The following is a 20,013-nucleotide window of genomic DNA, read 5'->3' on the forward strand; positions in this document are numbered from 1 at the left end:
GCTTATTAGATAATCGCATGAATTAGTTTGTGTACAGGTGTTCCTAATAAAGTACTCAGTGAGTATATATATTATTTTCTTTTGACTGTGGTGAAATAACCCATATATTTCTTGACAGTTTTCACAACATGATCACACAGTAGGTCAACAAATTGCTGCTGAATGTACCCTGCAATCAACCTCATTCTGCTGGGTTAAGCATCTGCATACATGGAGCTTGATGCAAATTTCGTCATCAGCAGAGTGCTCAAGCACTGGACGCATGTGGCCTGATTTTTCTAACTCTGAATGCACAGTATGCGTATGCACCTGGAATTATTTGCACTAATTAGTGGGTCAGCAAGCACAAGTGACAACACTCACAATTGAGCCGTTGCTGGAAACAACAACAGTGGATGTGCACCTCAAGAGCGCGTGAGTGAAGAAAAATAGTTCATGATCTCATAGCAGTCGTAGTCGCGTGAATGCCCGCACAGTCAAGTGGAGAATACTTTAGAAGCCTGAGTGTGACTTTATGCAGACCCCATGCGCTGGTGTCAAAACCAAAGTATACTTTGGGCTTTATGGACAAGCATCTGTTCAGATGCGTTTCTCATCCTTTACAAAAAATCGAGAGTCCTGACGAACTAGCCGCAAACTTGCTGAAAATTTCCCACGCTTTATTTCCTACTAACTCCACTTTCCTATTTACGCCACTAACTGTTAGGTTTGTGGTTGGGGTTTGGGTTAGGGTGTATAGTTAATAAAATATGCATTACTTTTCTCTATATTTAATCATTCACAACTAAAAGCAACTTGCGTTGGGCACTGCTCTGTGGGCATTACACCCGGAAACTGGAGCTCAGTTGTGCCCATATGTTTAATAACACGTCCAGCTTCAACCTGCTTTGAGCTTCAGTGAGCACACACTGATTTCAGTGGAAGAACTTGCGAGCTACTGTTGCCGAATCCAACATTTGATCAGTCTGATTTTTTGGAGTTGCACCCAGATACCTACAGAAGTCACGTCTCACATGAAAAGCCAAAGTAATCGTCTAGGTTACGGATGAGACATTGTGTCAAAGAAGCGTCACTAGGGGTCTCTCTTGAGCGCCTTATGCATCTCTGATCTATGAGAAAAGGCCAATGAGAAATTGGCAGACAGAATTTGTATGCCCCCCCCCGGACATACGGGTATAAAGGGAGGGAAATGTGTCTGTTTCATTCAGGATTTTTCTGAGGAGCCGACAATGAGGTTCGGCCGCAACAGTGGCTCGGTTCAGCGACGTGGCCGGGAGGACACAAGGTCTCGTTCCCTCCTTCAAGGCATGGAGGTTATATCTGTAACTTAGACGTTCCCCATCTGTCGCTCACTTCGACGTTGTGTCGAAGAAGCGACACTAGGGTTCCCATTTAAATCACGACATGCAACGAGCCGGTATGTGTACTGCTGACACATGAGCGGGCAGGTATTTTACGTGCCAAAGCGACCAGCTGTGTCAGGACTGCACGTACCCTTCCCCAACGCCCCATAAAATTGTCAAAGACTTCTGGTTCTTTACCCCCGATAGGGGGCAACAAGGCGACGTGCCAAGCATGAGAGCAGGCCGCGCCAGCCACGCCTTTTCTCTCCCTATGTTTCTCGCATAGAGTTAAAGTGGCTGGGGCCATCTTAATGCTATCATAAGCATTGGGGAAGGCAATCTTTCCCAGTTTTCCTATTCTTTCAGGGGGGAAAGACCCTGCGGAGACCACACCTGCCTGGTGGAGGTATAGATTGGTGAAATACATCACATGGGCTTTTAGGTCACATGTGGAGAATTGCGCGGTGGTAGATCCTACCTCTTTGGGAGGGAGGAGTTGCTACAGACACGGCGACCAGGGGCCAGTGGAAACTGCCCAATGGAGACGCGGGTCCGCTAGCAAGGGGACCGTACCACGGAAAATACACACAGGGGAGAAGTCCACGTAGGAGTCCGACCTGTGGAGCAGTTAGTGGGCTCTCCTGGGATAAGAGCGCACGATTTTACCTCAGCTGAGGGAAAAGGCTCTAGGTGCAAGCGATCCACCCAGTCAGTTTGTCAGCGTGTTACCGAGTTCTACCGGCTCGGACCTGAGAAAACACGAGACAAAACCAGCTCAACCCTGAGATTATAATATCTCGCAAATCTTGCCCAACCCGCTGCTCTGCATATGTCTGCTAGGGAGGTGCCCCTTGCCAGTGCCCATGAGGACGCAACACTTCTTGTTGAGTGTGCTCGGACCTGCAAGGGGGGGCATGGCCTGGGTGTGATAGGCCAATGTAATGGCATCCACTACCCAGTGGGAAAGCCTCTGTTTGGAGACAGTGTTCCCTTTCCGCTGTCTGCCAAAGCAGACAAAGAGCTGCTCAGAAAATCTAAAGGTCTGCGTTCGGTCCAAGTAGATACGCAAAGCACGTACCAGACACAGCAACAAAGGGGCTGGGCCTGCCTCCTCCCGGACCACTGAGAGATCCCAGGAGGGGAACAGGCTTGGCCGGGAGGGATTTAACCTCCGGGCGCCTCTTAGGAACCTGATAATTAAGTCGTGCTTACCCAAAGACTTGCCATCTACTGTGTCGTGGTGGTCCGCGATAGCAGCTACACACACTTTCAAGGTGGAGGGGGACAGCCTCCCCTCCAACCTCTCCTGCAGGAATGAGAGCACTGACCTAACTGCGCACCTCTATGGGTCTTCAGCCCGGGAAGAACACCAATTCGCGAACAAGCGCCACTTCAGGGCGTAAAGTTGCCTGGTAGAGGGGGCTCTGGCTTGGTTGATCGTGTCTACGATGGCAGGTGGTAGATCAGCTAGATCTTCCGCATCCCGTCCAGGGACCAGACGTGGAGGTTCCAGAGGTCTGGGTGCAGATGCCAAAGCGTGCCCCATCCTTGAGAAAGAAGGTCCTTCCTCAGGGGAATTTTCCAGGGAGGTGCTGTCAAGAAGAGTACGAGATCCGAGAACCAAGTCCGAGTGGGCCAATAGGGGGCCACTAGAGTGACTTGTTCCTCGTCCTCCCTGACCTTGCACAGCACCTGTGCAAGAAGGCTCACTGGGGGAAATGCGTACTTGCGCAGCCCCGTGGGCCAGCTGTGTGCCAGCGCGTCTGCCCTGAGGGGAGCCTCCATTCGGGAGTACCAGAGTGGGCAGTGGGAGGTCTCTCTGGAGGCGAACAGGTCAACCTGAGCCTTGACGAACCGTTCCCAAATCAGCTGGACCGACTGGGGGTTTAGCCTCCACTCTCCGCTGGGCAAGCGTTGTCTTGATAGCACATCCGCCACCACGTTGAGGTTGCCCGGGATGTGAGTGGCACGCAACGACTTGAGTTGCTGCTGGCTCCAAAGGAATTCTTGGAACGTCTTGGTCTCTGGGTCGGGCGTGTCAGGACCGCTTGGGAGCCTTCCGGGTCCTTGAAGGGGTCCGCGAGACAGGGGGCGTGCGCTTCCTGCGGGGTGCACGACACAGGGGCTGAGAGCTGGGTCCGGGTTGAGGCGGAGCTGCATGTTTCTTAGCCGCAGGAGGACGCCCTTGGTGAGCAGACGGAGCGTTGCCCATGGTGGCAGGTTTGCGGCAGGGCAGGATGTGTGATATGGCCTCCTTCTGCTTCTTCACCGCGGAGAACTGTTGTGCGAAGTCCACTGTCAAGCGTGTCTTGTCCACTTTGCGCATCTTGACCAAGTTCAGCCACAGATGACGTACCTGAACCATGAGTGTGGCCATCGCCTGCCCAAGTGACCGTGCTATGACTTTCGTGGCCCTGAGGGCGAGGGCGGTCGCTGAGCGCAGTTCCTGCAGCATGTCGGGATCAGGACTACCCAAGTGCAGAACTTTAAGTGCCTTGGCCTGGTGGACTTGCAGGAGGGCCATGGAATGCAGGGCGGAGGCGGCCTGTCCGGTGGCGCTGTAGGCTTTGGAGGCGGCGTTCTCGGGGTACAGTTGGATCACAACCGCTCTGTCCACCTGGGGGACCGGTGTGTATCCGTGAGCCGCTCTGCCGTCGAGGGTAGTGAGAGCGGATGAGAGAGAGGCCTTGTGACGAGTGGAGAAGGGTGTCCTCCACGAACTCGTCAGCTCATCATGCACTTCTGGGAAGAAAGGGACTGGGGGGGCGCGGCTGTGAGCGGCACGCAGACCAGAGGAACCAATCATCCAGCCGCGAATGCTGTGGGGAGGACGGAGGGTTCCAGTCCAGCTTCACGCTGATGGCGGCCCGGGCAAGCATGTTGGACATCTGGGCGTCAGCCTCAGATGGGCGTGCTGGCCCGAAGGCAGCAGTCCAGTCGAGTCATCCGCTTCAGATGCCGGACCGCTCTCTGATGCAGCGGTGAGTTCATCCGGCTCGGGGGCTCAAGAGGATAGGTAGGCTGGCTGTTAGGTGAGCCGCTGTTGCCTCGAGCCCGGACGGAAGTCAACGAGCGCAACGTTGCCATGGTCATGTTTTCGCAGTGAGAACATGAGCCATCCACAAATGCTGCCTTGGTGTGATCGCTGCCCAGACACGAGACAGCGTCTGTGGCCGTCAGGAGCGGAGAGCATCCAGGAACTACACAGGGGTGGAAGGGAATCTTTATAAATAGGTGTCCTGAAAAAGACGTTCAACGCCAGCTGTGTATTTGCTCTTTTTGAAGAAATAACTCTTTTAGAGAAATAAACTCTTTTAACTGTCGAAGCGCACAGGGGCAAAGCTGCACTGCCGTGCAAAGAAGGGAGAAAGCCGCTGATATGCGCCATAGATCCTACAGCAATCGCACTCAGAGATGGGAGGAACAGTGTGTGACTCGCAGCTCGCTGCATACACAACAGTCGGCTCCGAAGAAAATTTCTGAATGAAACAGACGCATTTCCCTCCCTTTTATACCCGTATGTCCGGGGGCGGGACATGCAAATTCTGTCTGCCAATTTTTCATTGGCTTTTTCTCATAGATCAGAGTTGCAAAAGGCGCTGAAGAGAGACCCCTTGTGTCGCTTCTTCAACACAACGTTGAAGTGAGCGACAGATGGGGAACCATAATTACACCAAATTAAAAGACTCATTTTGTGAATAGTAACTGCAATTTTTGTTTTGGGTAACACATATAAAATGCAAAACTCCTATCTCTCCAACTCCATATTTTTTCAGTATTCTGTTCTCTTTTAAAGGCTTCATCTCCAACATGTCGGTGCACAGACAGTATTTCCCTGATGAAGAGGATGAGAAGGGAGCAGCTAAAGCTCTGATGCGTCTGCAGGACACATACCGACTGGACTCTGAGAGCTTCTCTAAAGGCAAACTGCCAGGTCAGGGGCAGTACTCCAGTAACTACAACTCTTTGTTATTTTGCTCTTCTTCCCCCCCACCCCTTCTTTTCCAAATGTCTTTATTTTCACCAGCATTGTGGCTATGGTCATATTTTATGGCTTTTAGTCCATATCTTTAATTAGTGTGGTCATTAGTTGGCTATTTTAACAGAAGATATAATGCAAGTGCTTTTATAAAATTCTAAGCTTCATATTTCTGCCTTTAAATCCTCCAAAAATTGTCCCCATTCACTTCCATTGTAAGTGCCTCATTGAATCATGAATTTTTGTGGTAATCAGTATTATGCCACAAATGCTGTCAATTGAGCTGAACTTTTTAAGTTACAAGAATAAATTGTTAAAAAGCATTTTTATGAAAATTATGTTAAAGAAGCATTTCTTCATTTAAAATATATTTATAACATTAATTTGGTGAGATTTAATTATATAAAAAAATGAATGTACATTTTTTTTTTAAACACAATTTATCATACATCCTGGCCTGTAAGTACATTCTGCAGTAATGATTTTCCTACTGTCAGAGCAATTCAAGCCTGAAGTACAACCTTCATCAATATATTGACTTCTAAAGTACTGTTTAATCGATGCTTTACTCATGTAATGTATTTAGTAGGGATGGGACTATATTTTTTATCCCACAATTCGGTTCGATGTACGATATGAGGTTCATGATTCGATATAATAACAATTATATGACAAAGTATGACAGAAAATTTAGTTTTTTTAGTCAATATTTTGAGCAAAATGCACATTAGGACTTCTCATCAAAATAAAATTCTTTAATACATGATATAAATGCTCAAAGTTCAAATAATAAAGAGTTTCTCATATACAAATTCTACATTTTATCAATTAATATTATATCATGAAATTGTGTATATATTTTAGCGATTTGAGCTGTCTATATTTGAAATAATGTGTACAATTTACAAGTATTTACATTGAGTTTACATTCATTTGAATTTAACGTGCTAAACAGTACTGTCTGTCCAAGAGCATCTCGTGAATATTCAGTGAACATTAACGATAGACGAGTGTCTTGGTTTCTTTACTACATCATATGTGTGATTTAAAATGTATGTATTTTTTTTTTTTACTTTTTGATCCAAAACTGATTATAAAATGAAAAGACACTATTCAATGAAGGTGGGTGCAGGATCTCATCTTTGATGGACACACATTACACAAAATATTTTTTTAAAAACATTTTAATCTCAAGCACCTTTCATCAAAGCAATTTGTTTTCAGGTAATCCAGTACTTACATTTCTAAAAGCTAAATTCAAGCACCATAAGCACTTCATGGATCTTGTGAGAACCTTAATACAGTGAAGAAAAAAGCGATAGAGAGAGAATGATGTTTGATGAATCATTTAATTTATGATGACATGGACAGAAAACAATGTTGCAAATTTTAGAAATCTTTTAGCCTCTGTGGATCATCATATTATTTTAGTTTGTGATTATATTGAAATTCGATATATTGTCCCATCCCTAGTATTTAGATTTATCTGAAATATTATATTCATTATATTTAGTCTTAAAATTATTTTGTTTATTAAATAATGAATTAGGTTTATTTTGGGGCTGTAATTAATTGATTATTTGTGATTTATTGAGATTAATTTGATTAATTAATCACAATATCATGGAAGTAACTCATTTAAAAGTTTTAATCTATTGACAGCCTGTGATAGGGACTTGAGCGGTCACAAAGAGAATAACATCCGTAAGCAGGAAGTGCATTCCATAAAGTTTATTTTGTCCATGAGGTGGAAATGCGCAAATAAATGGCGTTAATAGCAAATAAAAACAAGGTCATTTAAATCCATTCCATTACTGATGGCTTTCACTTCTGAGCACCACGGTTCACCCTCGTGTTTTGAATGGCCTAATTAATATTTTCAAAAGTTGATTGCACGCGATTGCAATTAATTAGGCAAACAAAGGTGAAAGAGACTTTTCCTGCTGCCATGGTAAGCACGGCTTTAATGATTTCAACATCGGTCAGACGAGAAGTGTGGCTTAAGCCCTATTTATCCTTCAAATTATTTTTACTCAGGGCGTCTGTAATATTTAGTGTTGATTTGCATGGGATAAGTGTTGTCTACAGCATCAGAGTTTCAACGGGGCATTAAAAAGCATTAAAAGTCATTAAAATGGATTTTGCGAAAATTAAGGCCTTAAATACCATTAAAAAGCATTAAATGTTATTCCTACAGGTATTCAAAATTTTTGATAGTTTTGAAAAAATTATATTACCAATTTATTTTGAATATAGCCTTCACAATTAATAACTTTGATTTGCTGTCGCAAAATATGTACATTGGTGTGATAAACACGTGGATCCAGTTTGGTAATTGCCTCCGGCCGGTGCAAAATTGACGTAAAACACCGGATGTTTGGACAGTGGCGGGCTGGGACCTGGAAGAGTTAGAACAGAGAATGTAAATTTAGTAAAGTTGCAAAGAAATGGGTAAGTGCAAATTCCAGCAAAAGTGGCTAGAAGACAAAGAATTTAGGACATGGTTGTCAACATAGAGCCGTTAAATCTAATATGCAGTCCGATGGCCACAAATCGGCTGTAAAAGGCTGATCTCAAGTTACTTCACTGTGACCGACAAAGTAACGTCTTCAGCAACTACTACTACCACCACAACTGCTGCTGTAGTGACCACCGCTTCCTGCGGAGCCACTACCGAAGGAAAATCGATCGAACTTTGACCAGCATTTGGTTCGAATGGGACGCTGCAGGCAGAGGTGCAGGCAGACGTTTCAGACACCAGAGCGTGCAGTAACACTCATACGCATCAAATGAAGGTGTTTCTGAGTTGTTCCAGGGAATGTTTCCTGATTCGCAAATAGCCAAATCTTTCACATGTGGAAAGGACAAAACCAGCTACATTTTAAAATGTGGACTTGCCCCATACTTAAAAAATAAACTGATTTCTGCGATTAACAATGCAGGACAATTGTGAACTACTGACTTCTGTAGCTTCAGCAAGGACCAGATACAGCTCTAACATACTCATGGCTCAAATTATTACAAAATCTAATACTATGAGGAGATACATGGACAAATTAAATTAATTGAAAAATGTTGAGTCAGAGTTGGAACTAAAAGTGAGCAAACTAAGGCACATGGATTAATTCTCTTATTTGCACAAAGTTAAAACGGTGTAATTTCTATTGCACTTGAATTTTCCATACATTAAGTTCCAGCCTTAAAAATTTCGGAGTTTTGCCTTCACTGTCCAGACTGATAGAATTTGGCGTTATAGTTGAAGGAGGTCACGTGTATTCAATGGCGGTACAATTTACACGAACAGAAACATAATGGCTTTTTTCCAGTCATGGTCTGATTTTTCAGGATGCCTATAGCGTTCAATACCTAGTTGATTGGTACTATGTTAAATTAAATTTGACATATCTGCAAATACATTTTTATATTTTAAGCTGTCTTATTTCTAATTCAGTTCAGAGTGATACAGTTTATTTAAGTTATGTAGATTGTCTCAAATATCCAAGATTATCATCATTGTCAAATTGAATGGTTACAATTGGGACATGGGTTTTTTAAAAATGTATCGTTTGTATGTGTATATGTGTATATATATATATATATGTGGTTAGTCATGGGTCATGTATGGCCTTAAAAATTTCAAAATGGCATTAGAAAAGGCATTAAAAAGCATTAAATTGGATTTGATGATACCTGCAGAAACCCTGAGCATTTACACACTGCTGCAGAACAGACCTATTAGAAAATGCATAATGTGCTGATTAATTATGCAGGAAATATTAAACATGATTATATACTGTATCTGTGATTACAAGAAATTGATTGTAAATCTGTCTAAATACAGCAAAACTGGTGACGTTAACATGAAAATATGGACAGTCCCTTCACATGTTGCAATTTTATTTGTAATTTAATTTTATTAGACATAGGTCAGATGTCCAGATATCAGATATGTATCTGATTTAAAACCAAATTTGGATTGGCTCACATCGGATACAAAAAAATCAGATCTCATGCAGATTCTTCTGTTTACACATGTGCAACTATATTCTATTTGTGTCAGATGCGAGTAAAAAAAAAAATTTTCTGACAGTGTGAACACTGCCCATGTTTCTCCATGTGCTCCAAACACAATCAATCCATCAGCCATCTTGTCTTCCCCCTAGTGGCGGCTGTTTTAAATACACAATTGTTTCCACCTTTACCAATTGGAATATAACTCACCAGCTCATTCTTGTACAGAAAGTCACATTAAATAAATAAATAAGAATGAGGGATAAAATGAGAGTTAAAACATCAATAGATACACCCTAATACTCCAACTGAACTTTGTATCATAGTGGTACACATGTAGTATGAATTGGACTAATAATGTGTCAAAATGGGTTGAAATTCAGCAAGGTTAAGCTTTTTTTAATTATTATTTAATTGTTATTCCTGTCAACAAATGTATAAACCTATATAAAAATTAAGCTGTCTCTGTTGCCTTAATACTGTAACAAAAGTACATGTGAACTTAATTAATGAAGTAGAAACATCAACTATTTTTAAAACTAAGCAAAAATTCAGTAATCTAAGAGCTAATTTTATATCATCATTTATTTTATAACATTATCTTACTGCAACTTGATGGATGATTTCTGTTTTACTGAAGTATTTTAAAAGATGTGCCTCATATGGGAAGTTGTACTGTTGTGTAGGAACAAACTTGATCTAAAGTGATCTAGGTGAAAGTGAACCAACTTACAACAATAGAAATCCATGCTGAATAATGTTATGTAATGTCATGTCCACAGGGGTGCGCTACAATGCTCTACTAACAGTGGATGACTGCTTTGACATGGGGAAACTGGCGTACAGTGAGAATGACTATTATCATTCAGTGCTGTGGATGCAACAGGCCCTCAGACAGATGGATGGTGGAGAAGACGCAAAGACTCTGAAGGCTGATATTTTAGATTATCTCAGCTACTCCGTCTATCAGATGGGTGATCTGCCACGAGCCATCGAGCTCACACGACGTCTGGTGGCCATCGGTAGGTCATTCGCTCTCTCTGTTGTGTTTATAGCCGAAGTGTGTAGTTTCTGCAATAGTAGCGTCACCAAACGGGAATGAAAAATGATGACAGATTCCAGAAGACTCCCCCTTCTTCCAATGGCTGGAACAAACAGATAGACCCACCCCAAGCCAATGTTGCTCTGTCGGACTGGACAGGCAGCTCAAACAAACAGAGCAAAGTTTTGATAGTCTCACAAAACCACAGTGTTACACTTCGGTGAAATCAACATATTAATGACTTTTAGTTGACTCTGCAAATTAGGCTGGCATACGAGAAAGAAGTTTAACATTGAAAAATTACACACACATACAGCAGCTTTTTGATCAAGGTTTTTAAACTGCTTGTATTTAGCTTTTAGGAATTGGTAACACTGTAGAATAAGTTTGTATATACAATAATTGTATATGCAAAATAATATGTATACGCAATAATTAATCTGAACGTACAATGAACAAAACACATAAATAAATACACATTAAAAGTTGTTTGTTAAGACAAATGCATCATGAAGGTCTAGGTTACTAGTGTAACCCCTGTTTCCTGATGGATGGAACGAGAAGTTTTGTCGATTGTAGTGACACAAGAGGTTCCTTTCGAGAGCCTTGGATACCTCTGAATATGAGAAAAGGCCAATGAAAAATTGCATGTCCTTGCATGTCCTGGCCCCGGACATACGGGTATAAAAGTCAGGGATTGTGCATCTATTCAGTCAGGTTCTGCACTGAGGAGCCGAGAATAAGGTTCGGCTATTACTGTGGCTTGGTACAGTGTTGTGGCAAGGGGGACCCAACGTCTTGTTCCCTCCATCAGGGAATAAGGGTTACACTAGTAACCTAGACATTCCCCTTCTGTCACTCACTCGACGTTGTGTCGATTGTAGTGACACAAGGTGTCCCATTAAATAATGGCACTGAACCGTGATATGTGATCTGCTGATGCTGGTGCAAGCAAGCTGTTGCGTACCAAAGGAGCATGGGCATCAGACTGCACGTAACCTTCCCCAACAACCCATTAAGACGTCATATTGTCTTTATTAGGTTCCCGGCATCCGATCAAGGATTTTCCTTGAGACAATTATGGGAGCAAGCTGGCCTGCCTTTTTTATCTCTACGTTTCTCCTCATAGAGTGTTAGATGCAGCAGGGGCCATCTAGCTATAACATGCATCAGGGAAGGTGTTCTTTTCCAGTCCTATTCTTTCAGGGGAAAAGACCCCACAGAGACCACATCCTGCCCAGGCTAGGGAGGTGAATATGTGGCAAATACCTCACATGGGCCTGTTACACCACACATGGAAGTGGCGTGGTGGTAGGTCCTGCCTAATGAGGGAGGAGCTCTACAAACACGGCGACCGGGGCAGTGGGTACTGCCCAAGGGAGACACGGGTCTGCCCGACAGGGTTACCGTGATAACCAGCACCTATGGAGCACCTATTCCAGTACAGAGTAATTTGCACCCGTAGTGGGTCTGGTCGTGATTTCCTCACGAGGGCTAGGAGGAAGAACATCTGAGTAAAAGTGCACGTGTTCTCCTCAGTTGAGGGGAAAGGTGCTAGCACAAGCGGTATACCCGGTCAGTTGTCCCATGTTACCGAGTTCTACATACTCGGACCTGACAAAACACAAAACCGACGCAACCCGGAGATTGTAGAATCTCGCAAAGGTATTGGGTTTTGCCCAGCCCACTGCTCTGCAGATGTCTGCTAAGGAGTTGCCGTTGGCCAGTGCCCACGAAGATGCCACACTCCTTGTAGCCTGTTGTCCAATAGGCCAATGCGATGGCGTCGACTTCCCAGTGGGTGAGCCTCTGTTTGGAGACAGCGTTCCCATTCCGCTGTCCGCCAAAGCAAACAAAGAGCTGCTCAGAGAGTCTAAAGCTCTGTGTGCAGTCCAAATAGGTACGCAAAGACATCCTTGATGAAAACCTGCTCCAGAGTGCTCTGGACCTCAGACTGGGGCGAAGGTTCATCTACCAATAGGACACTGACCCTAAGCATTCAGCCAAGATAACAAAGGAGTGGCTATGGGACAACTCTGTGAATGTTCTTGAGTGGCCTAGGCAGAGCCCAGACTTGAACCCGAGTGAACATCTCCGTAGAGATCTGAAAATAGCTGTGCACCGACACTTCCCATCCAACCTGATGGAGCTTGAGAGGTCCTGCAAAGTAGAATGGGAGAAACTGCCCAAAAATAGGTGTGCCAAGCTTGTAGCATCATACATAAAAAGATTTGAGGCTGTAATTGGTGCCAAAGATATTTGAACATAGTATTGAGCAAAGGCTGTGAATACTTATGTACATGAGATTTTTTCATTTTTTATTTCTTTTAAATTTGCAACCCCTTTGTATACTGAGTGTTCACTGGACGAACAGATAAATTGATTGTAATGTTAATTCAGCTACCTCCAGTTGATTCTATTAACTGATCCAAATGTTTATAATTAATTTTAACGAGTTATGATTAATTATTCATGCTTCCCTTTTAATGATGTGTTGACTGGTATATTTTGATAAATAATCTCATCCCTGTTTCTAAAAGATTTAGCTTCAAAGCTGTACATAACTACGTGTGATATTATTTTCAATATGCCATGAGAATAATATCACTCCAATAAGTGAATTAATCATAATTCACTTATTAAAGCTAATTCCTTACAGTAGAAATTGTGAGCGGATACAACGAAACGTTGTATTACAATTTTAATGTTGGAGAATCTATTAAGACAAATAATCTAGTTATTTGTCATTTATCTAATTTATAATGGTTGTCAAATGCGACTGATTCCATTATAAATTTCCTGACATAATGTAAGAATAGGACCGTTTAATTTAATTCCAAGCTCACACATACTGTTTCCCTTACAAACAATGGTAACATACATGACACTTTAACCCGTGCAGTGTATATTTATTATAATTAATTCACTACACCAAACATCTGCTAGTTGCTTTGAAACAGTACACAGGACACATAAACTAAAACACATAGAGACTGTATCACCTAGATATCATATAGAGACTGTGTCTGTTCCCTAAACTACCAAACACAAAACTCTCACAAATAGTTTTTTTGATTAAGGTCAAACTTGAAAAAACAAACAAACTGAAGATGAACATCATATAAAGGTAGGGCTACTAAATATTAGATCTCTTACTACCAAAGCACTAATTGTAAATTAAATTATTACAGATCCTAGTTTGGATGTGATCTGTTTGACTGAAACCTGGCTTGAACCTGATGAATATATTAGTTTAAATGAATCCAGTCCCCCAGGTTATTGTTATAAATATGCGCCTTGTCTGAAGAGTCGAGGAGGAGGTGTTGCTTCAATTTAAAGTGAAATTTTTGGGTTACTCAGAGGACAGTATAAGTTTAAGTCTTTTGAACTACTAATGCTTAATGTGACACCATCAGATATAAATAAAAAACCTCTATCGTCTTTTGCCTTTGATACAGTATATAGATCACCCGGGCCGTACTCTTGTTGATTTTGCTAATTTTCTATCAGATCTAGTAGTTAATGTAGATAGAGCTTTAATTGTTGGTGACTTCAACATTCACATAGATAATGAAAATGACACATTGGGATTAGCATTTATCAATATTCTCAACTCTCTTGGAGTCATATAAAATGTGACAGGACCAACTCATCACCATAATCATATTTAATTCTGTCATGTAGTGTTGATGTTGATACTATAGAAATTCTACCACAAAACGATGACATCTCAGATCATTACCCCGATGACATCTCAGATCATTACCTCGTGCTGCGATTAGCTAATGTCACTCAATCTACACCACACTATCATTCAGGTACAACTAATCTTTCAACCACTAAAGATCTAATAATAATCTAATAATCTTCCAGAATTGTCTCACATACTCCGTAAACCAAAAAGTCTAGAAGAACTTGATGTAATAACAGAAAATATGCATACAGTCTTCTCAAGCGCTCTTGATAGTGTTGTCCCCTTCAAATAAAAAAATTAGAAAAAGATATTCCATCACAGCACAATAGTAAGAACTTCATGAATTTCTTTACTGATAAAATTTAAATAATCAGAAATAAAATTGGAACTATGCAATCAACTGCCACAGTACCTCAGAAAACAGTGTCTCATAATTTTCCTCTAAAGCAACTTCAATTCTTCACTATCATAGGTCATGAAGAGCTAACAAAACATATATCCATCCGTCCATCCATCGTCAACCGCTTATCCTGTGTACAGGGTCGCGGGGGGCTGGAGCCTATCCCAGCTAACATTGGGCGAAAGGCGGGGGACACCCTGGACAGGTCGCCAGTCCATCGCAGGGCCACACATAGACAGACATACACTCACCTCCACATCCACATCCACACCTAGGGCAATTTTTTGGAGACACCAATTAACCTAGCCTGCATGTCTTTTGGATGGTGGGAGGAAGCCGGAGTACCCGGAGAGAACCCATGCAGACACAGGGAGAACATGCAAACTCCACACAGAAAGGCCGGGGCAACAAAACATATATAAAAAAATAAAAAGCCACAACATGTATGTTAGATCCAATATCAACTAAGCTCTTAAAAGAGGTATTCCCTGTAATCTCAGAACCTTTTCTTCATTTATCGCTATCCTTGGGACATGTCCCAAGAAACTTTGAAATGGCAGTTGTCAAACTGCTTATTAAGATGCATCAGCTTGATCCTAGAGAACTGGCTAACTATAGACCAATTTCAAATCTACCATTTATGTTGAAAATACTAGAAAATGTAATGTCCCCAACTATGTTCATTTCTACAGAGAAATGGTATATATGGACAATTTCAGTCAGGATTTAGGCCCCATCACAGTACAGAGACTGCACTTATCAGAGTTACAAATGACTTGCTCTTATCATCTGATTGCTGCTTCACTTCTCTTTTAGAACTTAGTGCTGCCTTCGACACAATAGATCACAGCATTCTCTTGAATAGGCTGGTGAATTATGTTGGCATTAGTGGACTTGCATTTGCATGGTTTAGGTCCTATTTAGTCCTATTTATCAGACTGCATCCACTTTGTATGTGTAAACGAGGAATTGTCAAACCAAACAAAATGTAAGTATGGAGTGCCACAGGGATCAGTTTTAGGGCCTCTGCTTTTCCATGCTTCCCCCGGGAGATATTTTCAGGAATCTTGGAATTAGTTTCCACTGTTATGACGATGATACCCAACTTTAGATTTCTCCTAAACCCAACAAAATGTCTCAATTCTCAAAATTAGCAGTATATCAATGAAATCAAAGATTGGTTTGCCAGAAATTTCCTTCTACTCAATTCTGATAAAACAGAGGCACTAATTATTAGACCAAAAACATAAAGAAATAAGCCACTAAAATATAATTTGACTCTCGATGGATGTACTGTTACGTCGTCTTCTGCAGCAAAGAACTTAGGTGTTATATTTGATACCATTGATCTCTGCCTGCAACACCTTTGCTTATTGATGGACTACACTCTTGAAATGGAATACATATATTGTCATTTAATTGCTAACAATAGTCTTCATCAGCCAACTAAAAAAGGACAATGCCTCTATGTGAACTTCTGCAGTTAATCCAAGACTGATTTCAAAGACATTAGTCATTAACCTCAAAAGTTACTTTTGTTTTTTTAAACGCTGGACATTAACGCTTAATTAAAATTTTTTAAACCATGACTTGCATAGCACACAAATAACTAAAATTGGCATTAGATTCATGTTGTTTTGCCTGAGGGGAACTGGACCTACAGCGAGCCGGGTTTCTCCCAAGGTTATTTTTCTCCATTAACCAACATCTTATGTGTTTCGTGTTCCTTGCCACAGTCGCCTTCAGCATGCTCACTGGTTTTCTAAATACAATTTTTATTTCATTATTTTGTTTTTATACAGTTTACAATCATATATAATAAAACTACACAATGATCACTCTAAGACTTTATAGATATTGCAGTTTATTTTTTTAATGCATGATTTACTGTAAAGCTGCTTTGAAACGATGTGTGATGTCAAAAGCGCTATGCAAATTAAATAACTTAACATGTGAATACGGGATGCTTGAGCATTTTAAGCACAATATGGGACAGGGGTCCACTTAAAGATTCTCGCTTTCTTACCCTTTTATTCTTCAATACAAGACTTAAATACTGGACATTTCACTACCTGCTAAAACACTGGAAAATGGGCATCCCCGTATAGGATCAAATACGGGCCATCTGGCCAAAATGGGATAAAGCAGCAATAAAGATTGCATATGCCACTTCTACCATTTTTGAAGTCATTGTCTGTGATGAATGTGTTATTATTTCGATACTGCCCTCATGAAAAACATCTGTTGCTAAACTCTCACGCATGGTGAACATACTCAAGTTTGCATTTTTACTATGGCAACTAACGTGGACATGCTAGCTAAAGCGACTGCAGTCTGAACAGAAAAAAATCTGATCTGTCCACAAATAACCAGCATTTTGAACATTTAGTCTAAAAAATTGGATTTGAGAAAAAATCTGGACTTTCGGCATAAAGTCTAGTCAAGTTTGCAGCAAAAAGACAAAAAGATTCTTAGCAAAATAGGCTTTAAGGAAAATATCGATATTGTCTGGTAAAAATGTGAATTTAATTTCTTGGCAGCAGTGTAGCATCATTTCACAATGTTGTGTATTTTCCTCACTCTTTGTGCACTTGCAGATCCCAGCCACCAGAGGGCAAGAGGGAACCTGCACTACTTTGAGCGTTTGCTGTCTAAAGAGCAGAGGGACATGGGTCAGAGCCAACAGGAGCTAGCGGATGAGAGACCCATTCAGCTGGACACTTATGAGCGGCCCAAAGACTACCTGCCTGAGAGAGAGGTGTATGAGGCTCTGTGCAGGGGAGAGGGCATCAAAATGGTGAGGATACACTTCATACCTCAAATGCAGACAAAGAGTGCAAATGATTTCAGGCGCATGCGCATTCTGCACATTCAGAGTGTGTGTGGTTAGATACAGTTACAAGTCAGAAGTTTACATACACTTAGGTTGAAGTCATTAAAAAAAAACTTTAGCCACTCCACAGATTTAATATTAGCAAACTATTGTTTGGCAAATTGTTTAGAAAAATTACTCGTGTAATGCACAATTTTTACAGATAGATTGTTTCACTTTTAATTGACCAAATCACAATTCCAGTGGGTCAGAAGTTTACATACACTAAGTTAACTGTGCCTTTAAGCAGCTTGGAAAATTCCAGAAAATTATGTCAAGCCTTTAGACAGTTAGCTTCTGATAGGAGGTGTACTGAATTGGAGGTGGACCTGTGGATGTATTTTAAGGCCTACCGTCAAACTCAGTGCCTCTTTGCTTGACATCATGGGAAAATCAAAAGAAATCAGCCAAAAACAATTGTGGACCTCCACAAGTTTGGTTTATCCTATTCAATTTCCAAATGCCTGAAGGTACCACGTTCAACTGTGCAAACAATAGTATGCAAGTTAAACACTATGGGAACACACAGCCATCATACTGCTCAAAAAGGAGACTCAATCTGTTTGTTAGAGATGAACATAGTTAGGTGCGAATTGTGCAAATCAATCCCAGAACAACAGCAAAGGTCCTTGTGAAGCTGCTGGAGGAAACAGGTAGACAAGTATCTATATCCACAGTAAAACAAGTCCTATATCGACATAACCTGAAAGCCTGTTCAGCAAGGAAGAAGCCACTGCTTCAAAACGGCAATAAAAATGCTAGACTACAGTTTTCAAGTGCACATGGGGACAAAGAAATGTCCTCTGGTCTAATGAAACAAAAATGTAACTGTTTGGCCATAATGACCATCGTTATGTTTGGGGAAAAAAGGTGAGAATTGCGAGCAGGAGAACACCATCCCAACTGTGAAGCATGGGGGTGGCAGCATCATGTTGTGGGAGTGCTTTGCTGCAGGAGGGACTGGTGCACTTTACAAAATATATGGCATCATTAGGAAGGAAAATTATGTGGATATATTGAAGCAACATCTCAAGACATCAGCCAGGAAGTTAAAGCTCGTCGCAAATCAGTCTTCCAAATGGACAAAGACCACAAGCATACCTCCAAAGTTGTGTCAAGGGTTAAGGACAACAAAGTCAAGGTATTGGAGTGGCCATTGCAAAGCCCTGACCTCAATACAATAGAAAATTTGTGGGCAGAACATAAAAAGCGTGTGCGAGCAAGGAGACCTACAAACAAGACCCAGTTACACCAGTTCTGTCTGGAGGAATGGGCCAAAATTCCAGCAGCTTAATGTGAGAAGCTTGTGGAAGGCTACCCAAAACGTTTGACCAAATTTAAACAATTTAAAGGTAATGCTACCAAATACTAACAAAGTGTATGTAAACTTCTGACCCACTGGGAATATGATGAATCTGAAATAAATAATTCTCTCTACTATTATTCTGACATTTCACATTCTTCTTTTTAAACATTTTTATTGATTCCATTCAACAAATTAAATAAAAATAACAAAAAATGTTTTGAAAAAATGAACCCTCCCCCCCCTGAACACCCAGAGGGGTGTATGCTTCTCCCAAAAATAGTACAGAGCAGGTGGCACAGCAGTAAATACCTAAAGAACTGAGACCTGGGAATCCCAAAATATTGAACCATATTTTCAAAGGTTCTCAACACTCCACTCTCATGCAGGTCACAGAGCGTATTAACCTCCCTCACAATCCACTCTGACCAGCAGAAAGGGGACTTATTAATGCATAATTTTGTGTTCAGCCATATGCTCAAGGCAACATTTAAATAAATGTCTGAATGAATAATAATAATACATTTTATTTATAAGCGCCTTTCATGACACTCAAGGTCACCTTACAAACAGAACACAAAAAAGTAATCCTTGAAAACATCAACAATAACAACATTAAGCAAACAATACTATGATATTGTAACGAGAGTGAGGCAGCGAAGGCAGACGAGGAGGTGCGGATCCAAATGCAGTTAACTTTTATTGAATGATAAAATAAACAAAAATAAACACAAAGGAAAAACCCACGATGGGGAAACAGGAAACTTAAACACTGATGATCAAATAAACAAATAAACACAAAGGAAAAACCCATGATGGGGAAACAGGAAACTTGAACACAGAGATCTCGGGCAGGGAAAACATACCGGGCTAACAACACTCAACGAACGACAAGGAGTGAACAAAAAGCAGGGCTTAAATACACAGTGAGTGATGACTGAATAAGACACAGGTGAGAACCATGAACAAAATGGCAGTGATGATGGCAGGTGGATGCTGGGAAGTGTAGTTCTTAAACAATGACAAGTGAACAAGAAAGCTAACAAAGAGACTAAGGAGCTACACAAGGGACAAAAGTGAAAACTAAGGAGTACAAAAGTGACAAAAATGGTAAACAAAAGGGCAACAGTGGAACAAGACAGGGTATACATAACAGATATACAATAAAACATTGGAAGATACAAAGTTTGAACTCAAAACATGCACAGTCATAAAAAAAGCCTGTTTAAAAAGGTGAGTTTTAAAACGATATTTAAAGGTAAGAAGAATTTCACTGTTACATATATTCAGAGGAAGGGAATTCCATAAGTGATGGGCAGTATAACTAAAGGTTCTAGACCCCATAGTGTTCAGACCAATACGTGGTATG

At 41.3% G+C, this 20,013-nt stretch overlaps 1 protein-coding gene across 6 annotated transcripts in view; it reads left to right on the forward strand.

The window, feature by feature from the left end:
- The window catches only part of LOC127625384 (prolyl 4-hydroxylase subunit alpha-2-like), a 51,553-nt gene that overhangs the window by 14,910 nt on the left and 16,630 nt on the right, over window positions 1–20,013 (forward strand). For all 6 annotated transcript variants that reach the window (XM_052100658.1, XM_052100656.1, XM_052100657.1 and 3 more), the window contains 3 exons: window positions 5,140–5,277; window positions 10,116–10,355; window positions 17,067–17,266. In XM_052100658.1, coding sequence (XP_051956618.1) covers window positions 5,140–5,277; window positions 10,116–10,355; window positions 17,067–17,266 — 578 coding nt within the window. The remainder of the gene's footprint in view (window positions 1–5,139; window positions 5,278–10,115; window positions 10,356–17,066; window positions 17,267–20,013) is intronic.

The sequence above is a fragment of the Xyrauchen texanus genome, chromosome 31 (assembly GCF_025860055.1).
Source record: "Xyrauchen texanus isolate HMW12.3.18 chromosome 31, RBS_HiC_50CHRs, whole genome shotgun sequence".
Lineage (NCBI taxonomy): Eukaryota > Metazoa > Chordata > Actinopteri > Cypriniformes > Catostomidae > Xyrauchen > Xyrauchen texanus.